This window comes from Tubulanus polymorphus, chromosome 8 (genome assembly GCF_964204645.1).
Source record: "Tubulanus polymorphus chromosome 8, tnTubPoly1.2, whole genome shotgun sequence".
Lineage (NCBI taxonomy): Eukaryota > Metazoa > Nemertea > Palaeonemertea > Tubulaniformes > Tubulanidae > Tubulanus > Tubulanus polymorphus.
In genome coordinates this window covers 16,358,085-16,386,023 of record NC_134032.1, presented here as the reverse complement: position 1 = coordinate 16,386,023, position 27,939 = coordinate 16,358,085, and the positions used below count along the sequence as shown (strand labels likewise).

Sequence of the window (27,939 nt, the reverse complement as noted above, 5' to 3'; positions counted from 1 at the left end):
AAAGAGTCCACAAATCTGATATCTGGTCAGATACATGAGATATAATTTATTTGTGTTATTTTAACGTTGACAGGACATTCGGCCATCTTAAGGTGTAACACATTTCTTTTACTCGTTTAATTCTGCTGCAGTAAGAGATATTTATAACTGTAGGTCTGGTGACGCAGTAGTCGACCACACATCCGCCATCTAGCGGAATCTTTCACTTGTTGGTATCACCCATAACCGTTCAACATTTACACAGAGTTTCACTATGAATATACAATGCACTAGTGACGGAAGTTGGGAATAAAATCATTTTTACCTTCATCGATTTAATTGTCTTCACTTTTTTTTCCGTATTAATTGTTTGATACTTGACGAAATAAACGTCACGGACGTAGTAGAGACGGGAGGGGTACTCAGTGGATGGAGTAGTAGAGACGGGAGGGGTACTCAGTGGATGGAGTAGTAGAGACGGGAGGGGTACTCAGTGGATGGAGTATTAGAGACGGGAGGGGTACTCAGTGGATGGAGTAGTAGAGACGGGAGGGGTACTCAGTGGATGGAGTAGTAGAGACGGGAGGGGTACTCAGTGGATGGAGTAGTAGAGACGGGAGGGGTACTCAGTGGATGGAGTAGTAGAGACGGGAGGGGTACTCAGCGGATGGAGTAGTAGAGACGGGAGGGGTACTCAGCGGATGGAGTAGTAGAGACGGGAGGGGTACTCAGCGGATGGAGTAGTAGAGACGGGAGGGGTACTCAGCGGATGGAGTAGTAGAGACGGGAGGGGTACTCAGCGGATGGAGTAGTAGAGACGGGAGGGGTACTCAGCGGATGGAGTAGTAGAGACGGGAGGGGTACTCAGCGGATGGAGTAGTAGAGACGGGAGGGGTACTCAGCGGATGGAGTAGTAGAGACGGGAGGGGTACTCAGCGGATGGAGTAGTAGAGACGGGAGGGGTACTCAGCGGATGGAGTAGTAGAGACGGGAGGGGTACTCAGCGGATGGAGTAGTAGAGACGGGAGGGGTACTCAGCGGATGGAGTAGTAGAGACGGGAGGGGTACTCAGCGGATGGAGTAGTAGAGACGGGAGGGGTACTCAGCGGATGGAGTAGTAGAGACGGGAGGGGTACTCAGCGGATGGAGTAGTAGAGACGGGAGGGGTACTCAGCGGATGGAGTAGTAGAGACGGGAGGGGTACTCAGTGGATGGAGTAGTAGAGACGGGAGGGGTACTCAGTGGATGGAGTAGTAGAGACGGGAGGGGTACTCAGTGGATGGAGTAGTAGAGACGGGAGGGGTACTCAGTGGATGGAGTAGTAGAGACGGGAGGGGTACTCAGTGGATGGAGTAGTAGAGACGGGAGGGGTACTCAGTGGATGGAGTAGTAGAGACGGGAGGGTACTCAGTGGATGGAGTAGTAGAGACGGGAGGGGTACTCAGTGTATGGAGTAGTAGAGACGGGAGGGGTACTCAGTGGATGGAGTAGTAGAGACGGGAGGGGTACTCAGTGGATGGAGTAGTAGAGACGGGAGGGGTACTCAGTGGATGGAGTAGTAGAGACGGGAGGGGTACTCAGTGGATGGAGTAGTAGAGACGGGAGGGGTACTCAGTGGATGGAGTAGTAGAGACGGGAGGGGTACTCAGTGGAGATGGAGTAGTAGAGACGGGAGGGGTACTCAGTGGATGGAGTAGTAGAGACGGGAGGGGTACTCAGTGGATGGAGTAGTAGAGACGGGAGGGGTACTCAGTGTATGGAGTAGTAGAGACGGGAGGGTACTCAGTGTATGGAGTAGACCGAGTGGATATGATATGTCATGTGACGGTATAATTCGACATATGGTGCCAGATATATGATTCAGTTGAAAATCAATGCATCTGACTGACAGCAGCAGCAGCAGCAGCTGGTGCGAAACGCGACGTGGCCAGAGTCATTCACTCAGTTATACGTGACGTGCTAACTAAACTACTCAGTAATCACACAGGGATACAGACAGTTTGGATTTATAATAAACTCGCGATTAATGATGATGCAGTTTGATATCACCAGGATTATTATCACAATCTGCTGCATCCTTCACGTGTCTCACGCTAAAGTCGGATTTCAGAAAGATGATAATCTTGAAATGGAATTTCCGCCGAATCTTGTCAAGCGTCATTCGTCAAATATTCCACTTGGTCATCTCAGACCTTTAGGTAATATATATATATATATTCACTCAATCACCTGATGAAGCTTCTACACATTAGTAGCGGAAACTCGTGCGTCAAATAAACTATTTTTACTTGTATTATGTTATTTATTCTGTAATATATATATATATATATATATATATACATAGAAAAATATCACAAAACAAATTGTGTATAAAGAAACTATAACAACGTTGCGAAGGCCCAAAAATTAGAATCAGCCCCAATCCTTGATTTACAATAACCCTAACCCTAGATTCGCCATAACCCTAACCCTAGGTGACCTACAATTTTAATACTAACCATAGCATGACTCGAACCTGCTACCTCTAGCATTCAAGCCGAGCATGCTAACCACTAGACCATAGACCGGTAGTTACTCGCTGAGTTTGTAAGTTTTTCTGGTCAGTGACTGGTGATCAGTCAGGTGTGGTGACTCTATTCACTAACAACACCCGCTCTATCAGTCTCTGCTGATTACAACAGCTTCTTATAACCAATCTTAACATTTTAATGTATAGCTTAAGGTCCAGGTCTCAGTCTTAAGCCTCGATTTCCATAAATTAAGGCTATATATGAAAAATCAAGCAATTTCAAGAATTCAGAAATATCATCAGAAATGCTCGTCGTCTTGCCTTCGGGGCTCGACGGATACGGTTTCAAGTATGACACAGAGGTCCACTTCACCCCTTTAAAATATCCCTGAACAGTTGAGATTATTTTCTAACCAAAGTTGAAGAATTAATCTATGAAATTTTGATTTTTAGGCTATCAAAGAAAACCAGATGGGAAAATATCCGAATCGTCGACGGAATATTCGCCTAGCGATTTCTGGCATAAATTCGTCAAACACAATTTGGCCGCTTCGTTTCGAGGCGTTTTAAAAGAGAAGAAAGATGTCACTAATCTTACAGAGTTATGGACTGACCGATATCTGAAAGAGAAGTACAGTCTTTGTTTCATTTAATTTTTCATCGGGAAATTAGGAACCGGATGCAATTAGGCCAAGTTGACGTATGATCAATCCAACAAAACTTAAGACCACTAAGTCTAAACTCGCTTTAGTTCTATAGCCAATCCACAACTCGATATAGTCAATCAAATAACTTAGGAGCAGATAATCCCATCCGAATTTTATATGATAAAATGTACTATGTTGAAACCACAACGTTTCGGCTGTTGACTGACAGACATCATCAGGTGGAATTAGGAGCCATGATCCACACGTGTTAAAACTGTTTGATAAATTTGATATTTTTAGATCCGTTAATCAAATTACCAGTGTTTAATATGTATATATAAAACATACAGATTACTGAGAGACTCTCAGTCCCCGAACATCTGTTACACATTAACAGCAGCAGCTCGGACAGAGAGAGCTCTGAGTGTGCGCAGAGTTCATTATTCTATTCCTGTCGTTTGTTTCAGACAATGTAAATCTGTGTTTGAAAGCAGCTGTTTAATATCGACAGCCTTGTATTAGATATCCTTTGGAGCTGCATGGATCACCCTCAAACTCCACTATTAAATCGAATAAACTAATTTACTGAGTTTTGCAGTTATGGAAGCCTGGATATCGAGGTGACGATGAAAAAGGAAATGGTTTTGTTAAGGCAGCCCGGTTTCAGGGTACAGAAAATGAAATTGAGTAAATTTCTCAAGGAATATAAATATGAAGATTGGTATTTATCGAGTTTAGTTCCGCAGCCGATGATAAACGAATTACGGGTAATTGATGCATCTCTGAACCTCTGCTCGGCAGAGCCTGCCTTGCTTTCAGCCTACACCCTACCCCCTGTCACGCTTTATTTCATCCCCGCATTTTATTTCCAGCTTCCAAAAATGTTGCAGTGCAGTTCGATGAAGAAACATCTGATGGAAGCGGAACTGTGGATGAGTAGCGGTGGAACCTCATCCACAGTTCACTATCACGCAGACCATGATTTACACTGCATTATCGATGGCAGGAAAGACATCATTTTCATCGACCCGATTTATAAAGACAAATTCCACATGAAAGAAAGAGTAAGTTGTTTGCTCTCCTCGGAAAAAGAGTCAGTTGTTTCTGGCCCTTAACGAACCCATGAAGTTTTAGAAGAGCTCAAGCTAAAAATTCAGAAATGTTGTCGGGGAAAATGTCTGTATAGGCCTACTCACGACCCAATCAGGCTTATAAACTATTCAATGTTTTTTTTTCATAGAGTCCAAAATCTGGATCAGGATATTCGACTCTCGATTTGGAAATGGTGAACATGTTCAAACAAGCCGATATCGCTGATGTTCCCTGGGTTTACACATCGATTAGAAAAGGCGACTGTGTATTCATACCAGCAGGTAAATCTTTCTCTCTCCCCCCCTCTCTGTAACCCTCCTGTACAGCTGATGTAGAATCCACATTTCTGAGTTCAGATTTGGCTCGGGTTTAACTCATCGGAAACGAACTAAATTCTAACTTTAAGACCTCATTTTGAACTCGCAATCGGGGAACTGGGGAGGGAGGATTGCTCTTTGCGACCAGGGTTCATGTCACATATCTGCACCCTGTTTGCTAACACACGTGTTTGTAATGACTGTAGGTGTACTGCATCAGGTGCGATCGTACGGACGCAGTGTCTCATACGCGTTACACTGGGCGCCTATAGATGAAACCAGTTTCGACGATTGTAAAGCTGAGGAATTAAAGCAGTCAGTTTCACTGAGCGAGGCTTCGTTCTTCTGGACGAACGTCGCTGGAACGAAGGTTAGTGATTTATTTTATTATGAACTTTTGATGTGTGTTGTGGTTAGGATTTTATCGAAAATACATGGAAAACTGCAGCAGAATTTATTTATGGAAAATATCCGAACCTCAATAGAGAATCTAAGATTTTTACCGTCCGGTGCTGCCCCTATGCAATACATTACCGGTGAATCGGTGAACTTACTTGAAAGTGTAAAATTCCCACTGTGGCATGCGATTAATCAGTTAGTTCACGGATTCACCGTCAACGATATGTATAGGGGCAGCACTAGACGGTCGAGATTTCACACAAATCGATGTTCTTTCTGTGGCATGCGAGTATTGCAACTTTTTTCATTTAAAATCTATATTAAACATTAATTCCATTTCATAAAATCCTCAGCAATCAGTTCAAAATAATAATCCATGAAACAATCAACGGTTCCATTCTTTTCTCATCGTAGTCATTCAAATATTTTGCAGGGCTTAATGTTTTCTTTTTTCACATAGATGTTATCAATTGATATCAAGCTGTTTACATCCTTAGCTTGATAGAGCCAAGGATATTTAGCAATAATAATCATATCTAATCAGTAATAATGTAATAATAACTATGATAATGATAATAAATAACACGATATCTCAGTATTTAAAGCTGGTTCTAGCGCAGATATTAATAAAAACCAAGCTTAAATTAATGAACAATTTCTGCCAAATATATGAGAAAATTCCGCACATTAACGCGAGCCTATTATAAATGATATCTTTATTCTATTTTAAGCAATTGTCGAATATTCGTTTGAACGCGGAAAGTTTAAGACATCATTTATTATCGCTTTTGAGAAAAGATAATAAACTTTACTTCGAAAGATTCAACGCTGTTTACAAAACAGTCATGGCTACGGTAAGATATACTCTACATCCAGTTCCACAGTTTCAGGGCCAGTTCCACAGTTCTAAATCAAGATTGATCTAGTTCCACACAGTTCTGGACCTAGTTCTACAGCCAGTTCCACAATGGATCTAGTTTCCACTCTTTGCAAATATTTCTACATCCAGTTGCATAGTTCTGGATTTATTACCATAGTTGTGGACCTAGTTCTACAGCCAGTTCCACAGTTAACCGGTGGATAAAACTGACAAATGAAGTGACAATTGAAACAGCAGTATGACTATGGTGGACCATGAATCCAGCGGTCAACACTTAACCCTTCTTGGCTCCTTGTCCCTCTACGACTTGGTTCCCGGGATCCATTCCGACAGTTGTTAGAAAGTGTTGACTTCAAGTTTTTTAATGAGTTTAACTCCAAGTCAATTCTCTGTTCAAAGCATCAGTTTTCTCTGTGTCTATTTCCAGACTCGTTTACCAATGAAAGGTCAAGCCGTGTTTAAACTAATCGATCCATCTAAACAGGGATATCTGACACGCGAAGAGATCGTTGAACTGGACTCCACTAAACTGAAAGCGGTCGCGGATGTGTTGAATTCTGCTCATAAACGAGTGAAAGATGAATTATAACATCCGTTTCCTGTCTGTAGAATTAACTGTACTTAACTGTCACTAGATGGCGTGATTGATAGTTAGTCTCGATAAGCCTTTATTCAAATTGATATTTGTATATAAGGACCTAAATATGTTTGATCGTTCATTCAATTATATTGATATTGATTTATTCATCAACGACGAAAAATGTATCTACTTAATACAAGTGTAATTCCACCATTTTATGCTTCAAACGACAGCCATTTTGGATCCCACGAGATACTGGTAGAATGCGGTTTCCAAAACGTTCCGCCGCGCCCAAATCTCGTATCTTCTCGCATCGAATCCTTTCAAATCTCGCGTGATTCAAAATGCCGTCTTAGTTTGAAATAGGTACGCATCAAAATTAAATGGAATATACCGATATGCCACCAGATGGCGTGATTACCAGCCAGTCTATGCCACCAGATGGCGTAATTACCACTCAGTCTATTGTTGGTTTACATCATTTACTGAACCTTCCACACAGAAGGCGGCGGTTATCCTCACCTGCCACAGTAACATTGCGGCTGTCTATCTCATCGTTAAACTGAACAATAACTAAAAAACTGCTGAATTTTATTGAATTGATATTTATGAATATATCACTTATATATAAACGATTTTAATATCATTTAACGTGAAAATTCATAGAAATATATTTCGTATCAAAAAAATGCGTCTTGATCTTCCTTTAATTGAGCTGATTGATTTTCTGGTTGAGAAGAATTGAAGCCGCTTCTCAAAATCTGTCAAGCATTAGTATTTCATCCTGGACTTTCTATTTGAAAAGATACTCCTGCAACATCTCAACGGTACCTGAAACCCCTGCAACACATCAACGGTACCTGAAACCCCTGCAACACATCAATGGTACCTGAAACCCCTGCAACACATCAACGGTAGCTTAAACCCCTGCAACATCTCAACGGTACCGGAAACCCCTGCAACACATCAACGGTACCTGAAACCCCTGCAACACATCAACGGTAGCTTAAACCTCGTATTAATATGAAATGTGAACTGGAATCTATTAACACTAGTGTTAAACATATTGATACTATATTTTTACACCAGCCGTTGCAATCAGTCAGTCAGTGGTAAATGTGTTATGATGATGCATGAATATAGTTATATAACCAGGGCAGCTATGAGATACCTGTAGTAGACAGATACCGACTGCGCGCGCACCACACGTCACACCTGTCTATTTAGGTAAGTGTATATTTTCAACTCCCTACGCCACCGTCATTAAATGTCTTATATGTATATATCGATAACGATCTCGAAGTGATGACGTCATAGTGGGCAAATTGAGTCAGCCATTTTTTCCAGGAACTTTAGGCTTCTATCGTCGTACTATTTCTCTTGGTACGCAGTTTACGCTACAGATGGCGCCCGCTTTCCCGGGAATCCTCGGGGATTCCCCGGAACGTCGTTGAATATTCTCAACTTACTGGCAATTTCGTTTTGGAAAAATTCCATTCGATGATAAGAATGGAGTTCTGGGGCCAGTTGCTCAAAAGTTGGTTAAAGATAACCGGCGGATAAATACTATAGCAACAATGATATTTCAATAGTCACTATGTCAACTATCCACTGGTTAACTGTAACCAACTTTTGAGCAACTGGCCCCTGGTTATTTTGAAATATATGGTGGGAAACAGGCTCAGCAGTGGTAACTGTTGTGTAGCGATTTTAAATGAGAGCACTTAATGCGTGTTGAGAGCTAAAAAGCGTTCAGTACTTCAAAATACTAAAGCACCGGGATTTCACTGACTAGCGGGACTGGTTTATGAGGGAGGGGGAGAGGGGGGAGGGAGAGGGGGAGGGGAGGACACCGCACTGCCGGCGTTCAAACACAGATCCATTTCAAACAAACATAGATCCTTCAATAGCATTCGATCATTTACTCACATACATCATAAAATACACATATTTCACGATATTCTCGAGGATGAATTTTGTTTTAGTTGTGTTTCTGTTGTAGACTTATCGATTATTGACTCTCTATCTAAAGATAGATTTCATACATTCAACTCCGACATCCTTGAACCAAATTCCGAACTCCCAGACCCAGTTCCTCGGTCTGGGAGTAAATTTCTGGACCCAGTTCCACAATCTTCTGGATGCAGTTCCACAGTACTGAACCCAGTTCCTGAGTAATGAACCCAGTTCCACAGTTCTGAACCCAGTTCCACAGTACTGAGCCCAGTTCTACAGTACTGAACCCAGTTCCTGAGTACTGAACCCAGTTCCACAGTACTGAACCCAGTTCCACAGTACTGAGCCCAGTTCTACAGTACTGAACCCAGTTCCACAGTACTGAACCCAGTTCCACAGTACTGAGCCCAGTTCTACAGTACTGAACCCAGTTCCTGAGTACTGAACCCAGTTCCACAGTACTGAACCCAGTTCCACAGTACTGAACCCAGTTCCACAGTACTGAGCCCAGTTCTACAGTACTGAACCCAGTTCCTGAGTACTGAACCCAGTTCCACAGTTCTGAACCCAGTTCCACAGTACTGAGCCCAGTTCTACAGTACTGAACCCAGTTCCTGAGTACTGAACCCAGTTCCACAGTACTGAACCCAGTTCCACAGTACTGAGCCCAGTTCCACAGTACTGAACCCAGTTCCTGAGTAATGAACCCAGTTCCACAGTTCTGAACCCAGTTCCACAGTTCTGAACCCAGTTCCACAGTACTGAACCCAGTTGCACAGATCTGAACCCAGTTCCACAGGTACTGAACCCAGTTCCACAGTACTGAACCCAGTTCCACAGTTCTGAACCCAGTTCCACAATCTTCTGGACCCAATTCCTCAGTCCTAGAGCAAGTTTACACTTCTGGTTCCATTTCCACAATTGTGAACCCGGTTCCACAATGCTCTAGACTCAGTTTTTACAGATCTCTATCGAACTGTGTATCCCGGGCTGCAGTTTTACCCCGCGTTCGAGATATTGAGAAACCATCTCTCCCTGCTAGAAATTATATATATCTCGTCGAGTCTATTTTTACTCTGGACTGAATCACGCTCTGATTTACATCAGTAAAACATTGCGTGTCTATCTGCAACTAGCATTCCTCCACACAGAATCTACCAGCAGTACCAGCACCACCAGCATCAGCAGCAGCAGCATCAGCAGCAGCATCAGCAGCAGCAGCAGCAGCAGCAGCAGCAGCAGCAGCAGCAGCAGCAGCAGCAGCAGCAGCAGCAGCAGCAGCAGCAGCAGCAGCAGCACCAGCACCAGCAGCAGCAGCACCAGCCAACATAAACTACATTAACATTGAAGAATTATACTGATTATTATTAACACGTGATTGATTTTATGAAAGAAGAGCTGCTTGATAATTGTGTTGGTAAAATTGGATTATGAATATGAAATTAGAATTTAATTTTTATAAGCACCCAATTATCTAAATATCTTCTTAGTTTCAACATCAAATTTAAAAAAAAATTCTAAATAGTTTTTGAAATATCTTTTCGAAAAAATAAGGAATGAGGAATAATTGAAGGGAACCGGCCAGATAGCCATAAATCGGAGATGACCTGCGGGACTCGAACTCGCTACATCCAGCATGCCAGGCGAGCGTGCTAACCACTAGACCATAAACCAGTAGTGACTGACGTCGTTAGTTTTTCTGGTCAGTATGGTGACTGGTCTAATGCCTGTATAAAACTTATTATCATAAAACTTATTTATAACTTATAGATATCATTCTATGGTCTACTCGCCACCGCCACCGCCGCCGCTGCCGCTGTTGCTGCTGCTGCCGCTGCCGCCGCTGCAGGAAAGACTGAACTGATATCTGTTTATCTTACAAACAAAGATTAAATAATTTCTACCCCTTCTTCTGATGATGAATATAAAAATTCTCACCGATAAGACGAAGTTAACGCCAGTTTTTTTTCTCTTCTGACTCGACTGAAATACAGTACTACACTAACAGGTTCAGATAGAGTGATCACACGTGATTAAGTCTTGGCATGTAAGAGATAGTTACTGTTAGTATGATATTGACATGTTTTAGGTGATAGTTTGGGATGAAGTGTGTGGTGATGGTTGTGGGTTAGGTGTGTGAGAAACTCGCTTATTTATTCGCTGTTGTATTCATCTATTTGCAGTTTAAACTCGGGCGCGGTTCGACGTGTCGCGTCCTCTCCTCGTCCCGAACCAGGCGACCGCTGACGACGGTCACGTGCTGATCACGTGGGCGGCTGGTGCGCGGATTTCAGTATAAGTTTCTTGCGGCGATGATATTAATTCTGGACCTGGAAGAACAACTAAGCGAAGATTTTGGAAATATTTTCTTCATAACTTGACAGCAACGTTGTATTCGTTCGTATGATTTCTGTATGAAGAGAATTTACGCCTTATTCGGTTTCTGCCCATACAGACCGTCAGTGGTGCGAAATAAGACGACATTTGTAGAAATCACCGGATCAAGTTTACGACTTATAAATGATGAAATATCAGGTTCGTGTTGATGCGCTGTAGATATATTTCATCCGTCACTGTTTGATTGTTAGTTTTTACCTGTCTATACTTTGAACCATTCACGTGAATATCATCGGTTTTATAAATAGAAAAGTTATCGAAGAAATCGATCGTCTGTGGATCAGCGGATCGCGGGTGGATCAAGTGTGGATACCTAAATCGTAATAATTTGTTGTTATCTATTGTGAGCATATATTTCACTCACTTGTCTCTCGCACCTGGGAATTTATCTGCGCGAACGCATTCTTTCTAAATACTAGCGCGTACGCACACCAGTACTATATATCAGCACGTAGCCCGGATTTCATCGGGCGGATTAGCCTCTCTCTCCCTCTCCCTCCCTCTCTCCCTCTCTCTCTCTCTCCCTCTCTCTCTCTCCCTCCTCTACTCCCAGTCGTCTCTCCGATACAGTACGCGTACTGCGCAAACTCACGGATTGATTTCACGTAAACGTTTAACAACAATCACGATTTAAACGTTCGTACGTACTGTATTCATTGCGTAGTTACAGCGGACTGGCTGCCTGGCAGCTATTTTGAATTTATTTTACAGTTCGATAGTTTGTCTCTAACTTTACGGAAACGGTTAGCGTCGCGTCACAGCGTGAATAGTTATGAGTCATAAAAGTGACTGTGAAAGCGAGGACCTCGTTTGTCCGGGGTTCGACCCCCAGGCCTGGAGGAAAGGTCGGTGTCGACATTGCTTCCGTTTGAAATCTGAACATCCATCGGATAAAACCGAAGGCATCGCCGACCGGTCTCCTCCGAGCCGAGACGAGGATGAGGGTAAACTGAACAGACGGCTACAGTCCCGGATGAAACGTCAACCGGAAAACGCGGATACTCGTACCGATCCACCGGCAGGCGGCGCCTCGAGCGACGTAACATCATTAGTCGGCGATAGTCATCACGTGACCGATCGAACCGTCGAAAAAGATAACAATGGAAACACGAGCGCGATGACGTCAGGAGTTGAGCAGGCAGCGGCAGGTGAGGCTGATGTGCACCGAGTAACCACCGGTGGGTTGAAAGGCAAGGTCAGTGGAGTCAGTGCGGGTGAAAAAGACAACAAAAATAGTTCGTATCCGTTTGATAAAGCGGCTTTCACCGGAAAGAATTCCGCTTCAGATGAAAGCGTCGGTGCAGCACCAACTGTCGACACCACCACCGACATAACCAGTGGAGAACCGGTGAGATCGAGTCGATATTCTCTTCATTCGGATAGAGATAAGAGTAAAACACGGGCTGCGGACGACTACACCGCTGTTTCTACTCGCTTAAAAGCATGCACTGATAAACGGTCGGTTTTATCATCAAACTTATCGTCTGGAGGTTATTCTACTACTGCTGATAGCGCCGCAGAGAGGCGACATTCGGTGCACGTCACCGATCACGTGGTGGTGGACGGTAAAACGAAAACCGACTCGACAACGAAACGACGTCATTCGTTAGATTCTGTACCGGAAGCGCGCGATACGAGGGTCGCCGGCGGGTCACGTGATCCGCAACAGAAAAAGAAGGTGAACATTCCGGTGGCGTTTAGACAACAAACAAAACAGAACGATTCGCCATCGAGAAGGTATAACAATGTTCCTCCGGTGAGCTCGGCTAGGAGAACTACCCCACAAGACGCCACTGCTAGCAGCAAAAACAGCAGAAATAACCAATCAACATCTGGATCTACGGAAAACAATAAAAAACGAGAATCTCTTCCGACTGGTTGTGAGAGTGGTAGTTCGTCTCTCCGCGCTGCTGGGGTAGGTGCAGTTAAAACTGACTCCTCGTCATCGATAGGTACCGATAGTAAAATGCGTAAACTACCCGATAATGTGAACGTGGGGACTAAAGGTAAAGCGACTTGTACTGGTCAAACAGGTGGCGCTACGAGCGGCTCGGGAGGGACGCGTGAAGTGCTAGCAGGTTCATCAGCTGATTCTAAGCGTATTAACACGAACAGCAGTTCAGCAGTAAGGGATAATGTTAAATGTGATGTAAACAAACTGTCTGATGTCAGCAATAGAAGCGGTAGTACCAGCAGTACCAGCAGCAGTAGCAGCAGCAGCAGCGGCAACACGAAGGATAAGACAACTACAGGTAGATATGAACAGGTAACTGCAGAGACGGATGGGGAAGGACGACCTGTGGATAAAACTAACCAGACAACTACAACCGCAACTACCGCAGTAAGTTCATCGTTACAGGAACGAATGCACCGTCAAAATGCGTCCAGTAAAATACCATCATCAGCAGCAGCATCAGCAGCAGCAGCAACAGCAGCAGCAGCAGCAGCCCCATCCGTTCAGAAATTATCAACTCCTCACAGATCTATCAGTGATAAATCGGATAAGTATAGTTTAGTAGAAGCGGATAAGAGCAGTTCTGGAGCGGTAAGTAAAAAAGATGCTGGCGCCGGTGTTAAGAGCTTCGTCGCCCGTAAACAGGGAACTTCTGTTTCCGGTTCATCGGACAAATCAATAGCATCACCATCTACTACTTCCGGTACGGATATCGGACTCGATTTGCGCAGTTCGATAGTCATCGAATCGTCGAAGTTTAAAAATAACGGTGGCAGTGGTGGCGCTAGTAGTACTGAGCAAGACGAGCAGACGATGAGCGGTGATCAGAAAACGGCCGTTAATAACCGGTCACGTGAGCGCGAGAGCCGTCGCGAGAGAATGGCGTCCACGGATTCGGACACGCGACGGGACCGTCACAGCTCGGCGGACAGTCGGTCGTCGAAGACGACGGATATCGATATGACATACGTAGAGGAGTTGGAGGACGATCTGTTCGAGTTGGAGGACAGGTGCGAGAGTCTGGAGAAAGAAAACAAAGAGATGCGCGCGCAACTTACCGAAATGGAGGGTAAAGTTGAAGATTTGGAGAAACGTCTGGAGTATTGGAAACATCGGTACGAGACGCTGGAGGAGAAACGTCAGAGTCTGGAGGAGGAGAATCGCCGGTTACAGGACCGTCTGAAACTACCTCAGGGAGGCGAGGATGATATCGTTACCGGTGACAACGAGCGAGTAATGGATATCAGCGAATTAAAACAGCGTTATTACGAGGCCGAACAAATCTGTGAGATTCTCAGAGATGAGAATGATGAGTTGAAAAATGAGATGGAAGATGTGCGTCTTGAGATGGAGGAGATGCACGATAACTTTCGGGACGAGGAGGACGCAATGGCGTTTCGTGAACTGCAAAAAGAGTTGGAAGCCACGGCGAAAAATTGTCGTATTTTGCAATTCAAACTTCGTAAATCGGAGCGACGTAATGACCAGGTAGAAGTGGAGCGCTCCGAATTGGAGGAACGGGTCCGAAAAATGGAGTCGCAATACGAGTCGACCGATGAACACCTGCATATCGCTGAACTGGAGGAAGAGTTGAAGATGGCGAAAGAAGTTTCGGTTCGTCTTCACGACGAGTTGGAGTTTATAGAGGAGAAAAGAGCGAAATACGAGGAAGAAAACGATAAGATGAAGGATTCGTTGAGGACGTCGGAAAATGAACGAAAAACCTTACAATCACAAATAGAAAGAATTAAAAACGAGGTAAGAGTCACAATTACTGGAGTCATCTCTAATCTTTGAATCTTTATTTTTATACGAACTTCAATTGATCTCGATTTATATTTCTAATTCAGTTTACTAAGTGTAAGTCATCATTTGGATAAGTCGTTACATTACTGAAATCATCTCTATTTTTGAGTCTCGATTTATATTTCTAATTCAATTCACTAAGTGTAAGTCATCATTTGGATAAGTCGTTACATTACTGAAATCATCTCTATTTTTGAGTCTCGATTTATATTTCTAATTCTATTCACTAAGTGTAAGTCATCATTTGGATAAGTCGTCACATTACTGAAGTCATCTCTAGTTTTGAGTCTCAATTTGTATTTCTAGTTCAATTAACTAAGTGTAAGTCATCATTTGGATAAGTCGTCACATTACTGAAGTCATCTCTATTTTTGAGTCTCAATTTGTATTTCTAGTTCAATTAACTAAGTGTAAGTCATCATTTGGATAAGTCGTCACATTACTGAAGTCATCTCTAGTTTTGAGTCTCAATTTGTATTTCTAGTTCAATTAACTAAGTGTAAGTCATCATTTGGATAAGTCGTCACATTACTGAAGTCATCTCTATTTTTTGGGTCTCAATTTGTATTTCTAATTCAATTCACTAAGTGTAAGTCATCATTTGGATAAGTCGTCACATTACTGAAGTCATCTCTATTTTTGAGTCTCAATTTGTATTTCTAATTCAATTCACTAAGTGTAAGTCATCATTTGGATAAGTCGTCACATTACTGAAGTCATCTCTATTTTTGGAGTCTCAATTTGTATTTCTAATTCAATTAACTAAGTGTAAGTCATCATTTGGATAATTCATAGACACAATTATTGTCGCTGTCAGTTTCGCTGTAATATTGATTCAAACATAACCAAAATAGCCACAATCTGAAAGTGGGTTCACCTTTAAACCACCTTATTTCGCAGGATGTTGTTTAAGACTTGAGGTTAACCGCTTGGTATTTATTACTCGCCTCCCTGAAGATGTTTGGCTATTTCTACTTTGAAGAACTTCATAAGTTTTAAACTGTTGATTTTAATTCTGACTTCCTTTGATAATGCTGTTTATAAACTGTCTGACTAATCCTAGGTATAAACCTATCCTCACTGAGCTGCGAGTATTCACCCGACACTTACTGAATCTCAATTCAATATGTAACATTTTGTGAAGTTGTATTTACCACTTATTGTCTTCAAAATTGTAAAATTAGCACTTGCAAAAAACAAGAAATGGGCGTCTCAGGCACAATCGGGAAATAAAATAGAACGTCCTCAATCAGGCTAAATCCTTGCTCAGCCGTAACCCTAACCCTAGCAGGACTGGAACCCTCGCTCGGCCGTAACCCTAACCCTAGCAGGACTCGAACCTGAGCTCGGCCGTAACCCTAACCCTAGCAGGACTCGAACCTGATACCACCAGCATGCCAGCCGAGCACACTAACCCTTAGGCCATATACCAGTAGTGACAGACGAGCTTTGTAAGTTCGTCTGATCAATCTGGTGGGTGACCGAATAGCGCTGTGGTGACCAATCAGGAGAGGTGACTGTCCCCTTAATCAGACTCTATTATCAGGCATTTTCAGAGGCAATTCCTTACGCGCTATTTTCCCACAAAAAGGATAGTACAATTAGAACATAAAGATGAATATTTTAGGTGATATGATTCTCTAAATTAATCTTACATATTATGCGCATTGCTGCCTCAGCTCAGATTCTGCGAACAAAAACAAGATTAAAATGTTTGTTAATGTTGATATATCATCCTAATCAAAATACATCATATCATCGTCTGACAGCTTCACACAGGAGCGCCAGTAGTCGTGACGTCATATATTAACAACTCACGTCTTATATCGCTGAATTTGCGTTTAGTGAAAAAAAACATAGAATTTTCCAGCAAAAACTAGCTTTTCAGTAATTTCTATAAAATCGTTGAAGAATTTCAAGCAGAATTCATTAATTATATGATCAAAGCAATTCTAACAGTGTTTATGTCCAATATGTTATATATTATGTTTTTGCGAGGTAAACTGTAATTGAGAATTTTAAAACAGTTTTGTTTATAGCCACGCTTCCAATGGATAGCAATTTAGTTTTACTGTCACGATGCCACTTTTTGGTTGAACCAACTTTCAGCAACTGCTACCTGGCATTCTACTTTTATCTGTTAAAGATTGACTATATATAATATATAATTGGCAATAAGAAATTCACGTATTCTAAAGCCTCGAGTCAGGTAAATAACTTTAGAACTGGACCCTGAGCAAATTTAATCTATAGTGAAACTATCAATTTTTTCGTCAAATAATTTTCGTTTTGCAGCAAAGATCCAAACATTTGACTTACAATTTCATGTATGTTATGCACGCAATATTTTATATGTACGTTGAGATACGGTAGCGGTAGATACAGTTCACAGTGGTTGTATTATACCTGTAACACACCAATGTGAGGTATTAAAAATAACCTAAGTCAGTCCCGTTAAATATAGCGGCATACTTATGTACATAAGAACTAACGGATGGCAGGTATGATTTGACTAAACAACCCCGGTTCGCTGTACTGGTGGTAGCGTTATGGTACTCACTATCTCAAAATGATGGATCATCTGTGCTGCTATCGACTAGGTTAAAAATATCATTGAAAAATTTGTTCTGACCTTCAGATAGGAGAAAAACAAACAAACCACAGTTCTACTCGAATCTATAGAATACCCAGCGTGTATTTCATTCATTCAGTTTTATTGAAATAATATTTATCACATGGCGGCCATCTTTGTATTTAGATTTCATCAATGAAGATAAATAGCACATAGAACACACACGTTTCAATGTCACCAGGCGGCCATCTTGAATATTCATAATAAAATTGATTCAAATGAATAAGAAAACATTTAGTAATATATCAACTCGTCCAATCACGAGCAATTCAACATTATATTCCATGAACAGTTTCGTCAGCCATTTTGAATCAGGTCATTTTGGAAAAGTTGAAACCCTAAAAAGATCGTGTATTTTTGTTTCTAGATGGAGCGACTGAGAGCTGATCTGATTGACCAATCAGCTGATAGTCACCCTGTTGCCGAATCGATATCTGTACCTGCTAGTCCTGAAGGAAGTCAAAGTGATCGATTATCACCTATTCGACCGGTAAGTGCTAATCAATCTCCATCTAAATCTGTCAATCTGTCACAATCTGTATCCCGGCATAAATCGACGATACAGTCAATTTGATACGGGTGTTAGCCATAAGTTAAACCATAGGTTACGGCCATTAGAGATCCAGGCTGTAGTTGATATGGGTCATAGCCGTTAGGTAAACGAGGGACACTTCCCTTATGGCCATTAGAGATGGAGGTCCGGGCTGTAGTTTACCCGAATGGGTGCAGGCTCCAGGCTGTAGTTTGCCCGAATGGGTGCAGGCTCCAGGCTCCAGGCTGTAGTTTGTCTGAGGGATGCTGAGCGGCTGATTCAGAGTGTGGATTCTGTAGATACTGTTGAATAGAAGTTAATTGATGTAGGTATCTTATTTATGTTGGAATCCGCTGAATCATTTACCGATACTTATCAACAACATCCAACATCTGAACCGATGAATCTATTTGGAAAGGGCAGAACACACCTTATGATAACTCACTATAGAACGAGTACAGATTAATAACATTATAAACTGCGCGATCGCCTCCAGAACAAAATCATTCATCAAAGATTATTGTTTACGTTAAGATGAGAATCACCTGTTTGCCGCGAGCAGACGATCAGATTTACTAGCACCACCAGCAGCAGTAGCAGCAGCAGCAGCAGCAGCTTAGAAAATTATTATTCGGTTATTTAAAAACTTCTACTAGAAGATCAATGAATTTGTGTCTGAATGAATTTTTAAAACTTTGCCTAAAAATTCACAAAAAGATGGTGGCAGTTTGAAGAGAAGCGTCAGGAATTTCAGTACATTACGCGTCTATTCTATGTTTGTTGATAGGAAAATTCTATCAATGACACAAATCTTAAAATTGCACAATGTTCATTACACCAATCTATGGGGGAGGGGTAGATAAGTCCTTTTAAGGTAGTGTTTATTGCTGTATTTTGTAGAGGGAGGGTTAGTCAAGTATATTATGATGTATAACTGTGTATTTTGTAGCCGATGTTGTCTGCTGGGAGTCGTCAGTCGAGCACCGAACACGACGTGGCTCAACTCATGAGAGATCTATCTGATTGTCGTGAACGTGAACTCGATTTGAAAGATCAACTGAAATTCGCCGAAGAAGAAATCAACGTTTGTCGTAAGAAGTTATCGGAACTGGAGGACGAGAACGAAAGTCTGGTTTTATCGTTGAGGAAGATATCGAAGAAGAAAGGTACGTTATATTATTACTGGTTTCAGTATCAAGAAACGATTTAACTAAATTAGTTGATTTCAATAATGAGAACAACAATTCAATCTTAGATTCGTTTTGACTTTGAACTTTTTTCGATGAAACTAAGAATTGCAGACCCCAAAATTACGATTTCCGACCTATTCTGATCATTGATGAACTTTATTCGTCATAAGTAAAGATGGACAAGTTAGAAAATGAGTTTTGACACCTGAATCTCCACCGTTCTGCGTGGAAAATCATCCTTAAATTCAAACAATGCCTTTTTGCTGTTCTTGTCTAAATTTGAAAGCAAAAACGGCAAAGTTTGAAGGACACTGGTTCTAAATATATGAAGTGATTGTTGTGTATTTAAGGGTAAAAAAAAGAATGCAGAAGCAAAACGCTGACACATCATCCCTAGCCCGGCTGTCTCTATGTCTCCGTAACCCTAACCCTAGTTTGTCCGTAACCCTAACCCTAGCAGGATGCGAACCTGCGACCTCCCACATGCCAGCTGAGCGTGCTAACCACTAGACCATAGACCAGTAGTGACTGCCGAAGTTTGTAAGTTAGTCTGGTCAGTGTGGTGTCAAATGTGACCCATTTAGCTGTGGAGATCGGTCAAGTGTGGTAACTGGTGACCAGTCAGATGTGGTGACTCATAATTCTACGTATAAAATTGGAAGGATCATGTTATCCAGTTATTTTCTTATCAGCTTAGTGCCGTTTAAGTGAGTTAACATAGACTCTCACATCGGAATACATAGGTCAAAAATGATATAAGATACCTGTCCGGATCCTGTGATTCCTGAAGCTTCCTATAAACATCATCAGAGCCGAATCAATTTGAACTGATGAGTTATCGTTATTCTAATATGTTATCAATTTGTAAAATGCAGGTAAATTGCCGAGCGCTTCGTCGGACGAAGAAAGTTTCAGCGAAAACGACGAACGCGATTCGAAACTAAAAATGGAATTGACAGAACAAGAGATGAACGTTTTAAAACGTAAAATGGAAGAAATGGAAAAACAAAACGAAACATTAACAAAAGAGGTACAACAAATATCAATCAATATTCTCGAGGCCTCCCACTATCTCATAGTATATCCCACTATCTCATAGTATACCCCACTATCTCATAGTATCTCCCACTCTCTCATAGTATCTCCCACTATCTCCCACTATCTCATAGTATATCCCACTATCTCATAGTATCTCCCACTATCTCATAGTATACCCCACTATCTCATAGTATCTCCCACTATCTCATAGTATCTCCCACTATCTCCCACTATCTCATAGTATATCCCACTATCTCATAGTATATCCCACTATCTCATAGTATACCCCACTATCTCATAGTATCTCCCACTATCTCATAGTATCTCCCACTATCTCCCACTATCTCATAGTATATCCCACTATCTCATAGTATCTCCCACTATCTCATAGTATATCCCACTATCTCATAGTATATCCCACTATCTCATAGTACCTCCCACTCTCTCATAGTACCTCCCACTATCTCATAGTATCTCCCACTATCTCATAGTATATCCCACTATCTCATAGTATATCCCACTATCTCATAGTATCTCCCACTCTCTCATAGTATCTCCCACTATCTCATAGTATCTCCCACTCTCTCATAGTATCTCCCACTATCTCATAGTATCTCCCACTATCTCATAGTATCTCCCACTATCTCATAGTATCTCCCACTATCTCATAGTGTATCCCACTATCTCATAGTACCTCCCACTCTCTCATAGTACCTCCCACTCTCTCATAGTATCTCCCACTATCTCATAGTATATCCCACTATCTCATAGTATACCCCACTATCTCATAGTATCTCCCACTATCTCATAGTATCTCCCACTATCTCATAGTATATCCCACTATCTCCCACTATCTCATAGTATATCCCACTATCTCCCACTATCTCATAGTATCTCCCACTATCTCATAGTATCTCCCACTCTCTCATAGTATCTCCCACTATCTCATAGTATCTCCCACTCTCTCATAGTATCTCCCACTATCTCATAGTATCTCCCACTATCTCATAGTATCTCCCACTATCTCATAGTATCTCCCACTATCTCATAGTGTATCCCACTATCTCATAGTACCTCCCACTCTCTCATAGTACCTCCCACTCTCTCATAGTATCTCCCACTATCTCATAGTATATCCCACTATCTCATAGTATACCCCACTATCTCATAGTATCTCCCACTATCTCATAGTATCTCCCACTATCTCATAGTATATCCCACTATCTCCCACTATCTCATAGTATCTCCCACTATCTCATAGTATATCCCACTATCTCATAGTATATCCCACTATCTCCTAGTATATCCCACTATCTCATAGTACCTCCCACTCTCTCATAGTATCTCCCACTATCTCATAGTATATCCCACTATCTCATAGTATCTCCCACTATCTCATAGTATCTCCCACTATCTCATAGTATCTCCCACTATCTCATAGTATCTCCCACTATCTCATAGTGTATCCCACTATCTCATAGTATCTCCCACTATCTCATAGTATATCCCACTATCTCATAGTATCTCCCACTATCTCATAGTATATCCCACTATCTCATAGTATATCCCACTATCTCATAGTATCTCCCACTATCTCCCACTATCTCATAGTATCTTCCACTATCTCATAGTGTATCCCACTATCTCATAGTATATCTCACTATCTGCTAGTATCCCTCATTATCCCCTAGTATCTTTCACCACACCTGCCGGGAGGGAAACACTGTTTGATTTTGAGGAAATCGAAGTACAGATATAATTGTGCTTATATCATTATTATTACTTACAGGTGAACCAATTACAAAGGAAACTCACCGACAAATATAAAGAGATCAATGAATTGCTTGAAACCGATCCGGGAGATGGACTGGCGAGACGAGCGAGTTTACTTAGCGACGAGATAGAACAGTTAAAATGGAAACTCATCGAGAAAGATCGAGATATCGAACGTTTATCGAAACTGGCGCAAAAAGCTAAAACTCCTAAAGCGCAACTGAAAAAAAGTCGAAGTTTAGACAGCGATACGTCTGTCGATATAAAACGACAGTTGGATCTAGTGACGCAAGAGGCGCAGATTCTTAAAGATAAACTACGTTATCTCGAGGACGAGAACGAAAAGTTAATCTCGGATAATAATAAATTGTTGTTGATCGCTAAGCGACGAGTTCCGTCTCTGACTAAAGACGACCCGGCGGTTGAGAATGTTGTACTGAAAGATAAAATCGATAAACTAGAGGCGAATAACTCGAGATTGAAACAAAATATACAAGATCTGGAGGAACGACTGGGTGACGCGGCTGTTGAGTTAACTAAAGAGGAACGTGAATCAGACCTCGGTAAGCGAGTGACTGAGTGGACCCGGTTTCATAGGCTTACACTTAAGCCCAGTCTAAGACCACCTTAGTTCTTAGGGAACAGTCGCAAAGTGGGCCGGTTCCATAGTGAGGGCTTAGATTTAAGACCAGTCTAAGACCAACTAAGTTCTATAGCCAATCTAACAACTAAAGACCAGTCTTAAGGTTTAAGACCACTTTTGGTCTTAAACCAAAGTGGTCTTAAAGACCAAAAGTGGTCTTAAGTCTTGACTATGGAACCGGCCCCTGATCTCCAGAATTAGAATGGTCCCTGGTCTAACTACTAAACTCTGCAACTGGCCCCCTGGTTCCAGAATTTCCTCTCTAAATTTTAACCATGGAACTTGATCCATGTCTTTAAAGCAATAAAAACGGCTTCAAAAGACCGGTAGTAAAAATGGAATTTTATTGATGAACTCCTTTATTTTCTATTCAGGCAAAACGAAGGAAAAACTTCGCGTCGCCGAAGAAGAAATTCGTAAACTTCGCGAGAAGTTGGAAAATTTAGAGGACGATCATTTGAAATTGTTGGATTCGATTAAACGAAAACGCGATCGAGCTAAGAGTAATTTAACCGGTCTTTCACCGGCTGAACTTCGCGATGAAATAGAAGAACTCGACGACGAAATCAGTAAGAATTATTCAGATATAATTCGAGTAAATTAAAAAGATTAAGTAAAAACGCCATGGAATAAAATACCTTCTTTGAAATTTGTAAATAGAGTCTTGATCACAGCCGTTATAATCTGCGGTTATACACCAGTGAGATCTTAAAGACTGTGATTAGAATTTCCTTGTTTTTCAGCGGAATTAAAACAGATTATGCGCGTTAAAGATGAAAACAGCGCCAAACTCGAACAAGACGTCAACGAACAACAGAAAGAAATCGATAACGTGAAACATCAATTCCTGAAGAAAGAGAAAGAACTTCTCGAAGAACTGGAACAAATGGAAAACAAGAATTCCATTTTATCGAATCTGCTGGAAGTTGTATCAGCTAGAATCGAGTCAGAGACTTCGAGGTAAAATCCTATGTTTTTAATCTTACCCTCCTTTCAGATTTAAAGCCAATCGCATTTACGATTTCAAGGGTTGATTGTATGAAAGTTGCTAGTTGCGCGATTGTAATCCTAAAGTGGTATTGAATCTTGACTAAGATGGCATTAACCACGTCTGGTCTTCAAATAAAACACTAGCTTAGATTAAAGACCAGTCTAGTATCCTTTTAGTTCTATAACCAATCGTACAACCTGAGACAAGTCTTAAGATTGAAGACCACTTTCCGATTGTGCAAATGGACCCAGGGCCCAGTTCCATAGTCATGGCTTAGACTTAAGGCCAATTTGGGACCATCCTAGTTCTATAACCAATCTAACAACTCAAGACCAATCTAAAAAGTTAAGACGATTTTTGGACTTAAGTCTCGTTTGAGGAACCAGCCCCTGGTACATGTCCTATACAACTAATTAACCACGTAATTATGTAATATAATTTCTAGTGATCTGTCTCGTAACACCTCATCTCGTGGCTCCAGTAAATCTAAACCAATCCCTGGCGGTAACAAGGTCAAACTTAGTCCGGCTACTAGCAGTGGTACGAGCACAGAAAGTGATGACGTATTCCTCAACACTCCGGGACACGGGGAAACGACGCGTTTCGATTGGGAGGTTTGTATAGCAGCGCCCCCTATCACCTGTTATTAATCCAATGACAAATTTGAGAATTTTATTGATCTGTTTTTGTCGTGTTCGGTTTCAGCGTAAATTCAAACTACGAATTGAATGTTTAGAGAAGTTGTTGGCAGAAGAGAGAAATAAAGCAAGAGCCGAGAGTATTAACATACCCCCGCCGCTAGGGGGCGATACAAACACTGAAAATATCGCATTACAAACAGAGGTACGTCTTAGATATGGAATCGTCGATATAGATTTGGGGCATATTTGTTTTTTGTCACTGATTAAAGTAGGTGAGAGAAATTCTTGATAGGAATATCCACGATGAATGAATGTCAGAAATTATATAGCGCCAATTTCATGCAATAGATGTTCTAAGGCGTTCCCTAGAAATGATTACTAAGTCTCTCAGATATATCTGGCTGAACCTGGCTCATCTCATCTCACACTGGTGTCTCTCAGATATATCTGGCTAGACCTGGCTCATCTCATCTCACACTGGTGTCTCTCAGATATATCTGGCTAGACCTAGCTCATCTCATCTCGCACTGGTGTCTCTCAGATATATCTGGCTGAACCTGGCTCATCTCATCTCGCACTGATGTCTCTCAGATATATCTGGCTAGACCTGGCTCATCTCATCTCGCACTGGTGTCTCTCAGATATATCTGGCTGAACCTGGCTCATCTCATCTCGCACTGATGTCTCTCAGATATATCTGGCTGAACCTGGCTCATCTCATCTCACACTGATGTCTCTCAGATATATCTGGCTATACCTAGCTCATCTCATCTCACACTGATGTCTCTCAGATATATCTGGCTAGACCTGGCTCATCTCATCTCACACTGATGTCTCTCAGATATATCTGGCTAGACCTAGCTCATCTCATCTCACACTGGTGTCTCTCAGATATATCTGGCTGAACCTGGCTCATCTCATCTCGCACTGATGTCTCTCAGATATATCTGGCTAGACCTAGCTCATCTCATCTCACACTGATGTCTCTCAGATATATCTGGCTGAACCTGGCTCATCTCATCTCACACTGGTGTCTCTCAGATATATCTGGCTAGACCTGGCTCATCTCATCTCGCACTGATGTCTCTCAGATATATCTGGCTGAACCTGGCTCATCTCATCTCACACTGATGTCTCTCAGATATATCTGGCTGAACCTGGCTCATCTCATCTCACACTGGTGTCTCTCAGATATATCTGGCTAGACCTGGCTCATCTCATCTCACACTGATGTCTCTCAGATATATCTGGCTAGACCTAGCTCATCTCATCTCACACTGGTGTCTCTCAGATATATCTGGCTGAACCTGGCTCATCTCATCTCACACTGGTGTCTCTCAGATATATCTGGCTGAACCTGGCTCATCTCATCTCACACTGGTGTCTCTCAGATATATCTGGCTGAACCTGGCTCATCTCATCTCACACTGATGTCTCTCAGATATATCTGGCTGAACCTGGCTCATCTCATCTCACACTGGTGTCTCTCAGATATATCTGGCTAGACCTGGCTCATCTCATCTCGCACTGATGTCTCTCAGATATATCTGGCTAGACCTAGCTCATCTCATCTCACACTGATGTCTCTCAGATATATCTGGCTAGACCTGGCTCATCTCATCTCACACTGATGTCTCTCGGATATATCTGGCTAGACCTGGCTCATCTCATCTCGCACTGATGTCTCTCAGATATATCTGGCTAGACCTGGCTCATCTCATCTCACACTGGTGTCTCTCAGATATATCTGGCTAGACCTGGCTCATCTCATCTCACACTGGTGTCTCTCAGATATATCTGGCTGAACCTGGCTCATCTCATCTCACACTGATGTCTCTCAGATATATCTGGCTGAACCTGGCTCATCTCATCTCACACTGGTGTCTCTCAGATATATCTGGCTAGACCTGGCTCATCTCATCTCGCACTGATGTCTCTCAGATATATCTGGCTAGACCTAGCTCATCTCATCTCACACTGATGTCTCTCAGATATATCTGGCTAGACCTGGCTCATCTCATCTCGCACTGGTGTCTCTCAGATATATCTGGCTAGACCTAGCTCATCTCATCTCGCACTGATGTCTCTCGGATATATCTGGCTAGACCTAGCTCATCTCATCTCACACTGATGTCTCTCAGATATATCTGGCTAGACCTAGCTCATCTCATCTCGCACTGATGTCTCTCAGATATATCTGGCTAGACATAGCTCATCTCATCTCGCACTGATGTCTCTCAGATATATCTGGCTAGACCTGGCTCATCTCATCTCACACTGGTGTCTCTCAGATATATCTGGCTGAACCTGGCTCATCTCATCTCACACTAGTGTCTCTCAGATATATCTGGCTAGACCTAGCTCATCTCATCTCGCACTGGTGTCTCTCAGATATATCTGGCTAGACCTGGCTCATCTCATCTCGCACTGGTGTCTCTCAGATATATCTGGCTGAACCTGGCTCATTTTATCTCGCACTGATGTCTCTCAGATATATCTGGCTAGACCTGGCTCATCTCATCTCGCACTGATGTCTCTCAGATATATCTGGCTAGACCTGGCTCATCTCATCTCGCACTGATGTCTCTCAGATATATCTGGCTAGACCTAGCTCATCTCATCTCGCACTGGTGTCTCTCAGATATATCTGGCTAGACCTGGCTCATCTCATCTCACACTGGTGTCTCTCAGATATATCTGGCTGAACCTGGCTCATCTCATCTCACACTGGTGTCTCTCAGATATATCTGGCTAGACCTGGCTCATCTCATCTCACACTGGTGTCTCTCAGATATATCTGGCTAGACCTGGCTCATCTCATCTCACACTGGTGTCTCTCAGATATATCTGGCTGAACCTGGCTCATCTCATCTCGCACTCTGATGTCTCTCAGATATATCTGGCTGAACTTGGCTCATCTCATCTCGCACTGATGTCTCTCAGATATATCTGGCTAGACCTGGCTCATCTCATCTCGCACTGATGTCTCTCAGATATATCTGGCTAGACCTGGCTCATCTCATCTCGCACTGATGTCTCTCAGATATATCTGGCTAGACCTAGCTCATCTCATCTCGCACTGGTGTCTCTCGGATATATCTGGCTAGACCTGGCTCATCTCATCTCGCACTGATGTCTCTCAGATATATCTGGCTAGACCTGGCTCATCTCATCTCACACTGATGTCTCTCAGTTTCTCGTTAAATTATAGCTATCTCAATGTAAGAAACAGTTGGAAGAAGCAAATTCGAATGTGCAGTTGTTGAACGATCGTCTGTCACGTGTACAAACAACTCACGAATCGATAAAAGAAAACTTCGATACCGTCACTAAAGAGGTCAGTAACATGGATATATTAGTCTAAATTATACCTACCTCTGTACCCTTATAAGGTGTGGATACCACGGTACCATCTATAATTACAGTGGTACTGCTCATGATACCACGGTACCATCTATAATTACAGTGGTACTGCTCATGATACCACGGTACCATCTATAATTACAGTGGTACTACTCATGATACCACGGTACCATCTATAATTACAGTGGTACTGTCTAAATACCATGGTACCATCTATAGTAACATTGGTACTGTCTAAATGCCATGGTACCATCTATAGTAACATTGGTACTGTCTAAATGCCATGGTACCATCTATAGTAACATTGGTACTGTCTAAATGCCATGGTACCATCTATAGTAACATTGGTACTGTCTAAATGCCATGGTACCATCTATAGTAACATTGGTACTGTCTAAATGCCATGGTACCATCTATACTAACATTGGTATACCACGGTACCATCTATAATTACAGTGGTATTGCTCATGATACCACGGTACCATCTATAGTAACATTGGTACTGTCTATATAATACCATGGTAAAAATGATAGAAATAGGAAATTGATTAAAAGAGCTTGAAACAGAGCCATAAAGGCTGTTACAATCTCTGAGGACGTTCAGGTGCCTTCGGAAAAAT

At 42.1% G+C, this 27,939-nt stretch overlaps 2 protein-coding genes across 2 annotated transcripts in view; both read left to right on the top strand.

Moving 5' to 3' along the window:
• The first annotated feature begins 1,941 nt into the window (after nt 1-1,941).
• On the top strand, nt 1,942-6,982 carry LOC141909890 (uncharacterized). The gene is made up of 8 exons (XM_074800571.1): nt 1,942-2,177; nt 2,942-3,119; nt 3,734-3,902; nt 4,008-4,199; nt 4,376-4,508; nt 4,751-4,914; nt 5,675-5,797; nt 6,251-6,982. The coding sequence occupies exons 1-8, from the start codon at nt 2,006-2,008 to the stop codon at nt 6,410-6,412; spliced, it is 1,293 nt and encodes a 430-aa protein (XP_074656672.1). The 5' UTR covers nt 1,942-2,005; the 3' UTR covers nt 6,413-6,982.
• Nucleotides 6,983-11,528: 4,546 nt separating this feature from the next.
• The window catches only part of LOC141910412 (uncharacterized), a 32,046-nt gene continuing 15,635 nt past the window's right edge, over nt 11,529-27,939 (top strand). Inside the window, exons 1-11 of the mRNA XM_074801151.1 lie at nt 11,529-13,022; nt 13,263-14,468; nt 17,516-17,644; nt 18,630-18,846; nt 19,746-19,900; nt 21,698-22,244; nt 22,699-22,893; nt 23,068-23,284; nt 23,761-23,929; nt 24,021-24,158; nt 27,168-27,293. Coding sequence (XP_074657252.1) covers nt 11,529-13,022; nt 13,263-14,468; nt 17,516-17,644; nt 18,630-18,846; nt 19,746-19,900; nt 21,698-22,244; nt 22,699-22,893; nt 23,068-23,284; nt 23,761-23,929; nt 24,021-24,158; nt 27,168-27,293 — 4,593 coding nt within the window. The remainder of the gene's footprint in view (nt 13,023-13,262; nt 14,469-17,515; nt 17,645-18,629; nt 18,847-19,745; nt 19,901-21,697; nt 22,245-22,698; nt 22,894-23,067; nt 23,285-23,760; nt 23,930-24,020; nt 24,159-27,167; nt 27,294-27,939) is intronic.

What these genes read in the sequence shown, in the direction of transcription:
- LOC141909890 (XM_074800571.1), top strand. Translation starts at nt 2,006, where the DNA reads ATGATGATGCAGTTTGATATCACCAGGATTATTATCACAATCTGCTGC. An exon ending in GACCGATATCTGAAAGAGAA is followed by an intron (nt 3,120 to 3,733) that starts GTACAGTCTTTG and finishes TGAGTTTTGCAG; the next exon opens with TTATGGAAGCCTGGATATCG. An exon ending in ACAAAACAGTCATGGCTACG is followed by an intron (nt 5,798 to 6,250) that starts GTAAGATATACT and finishes GTCTATTTCCAG; the next exon opens with ACTCGTTTACCAATGAAAGG.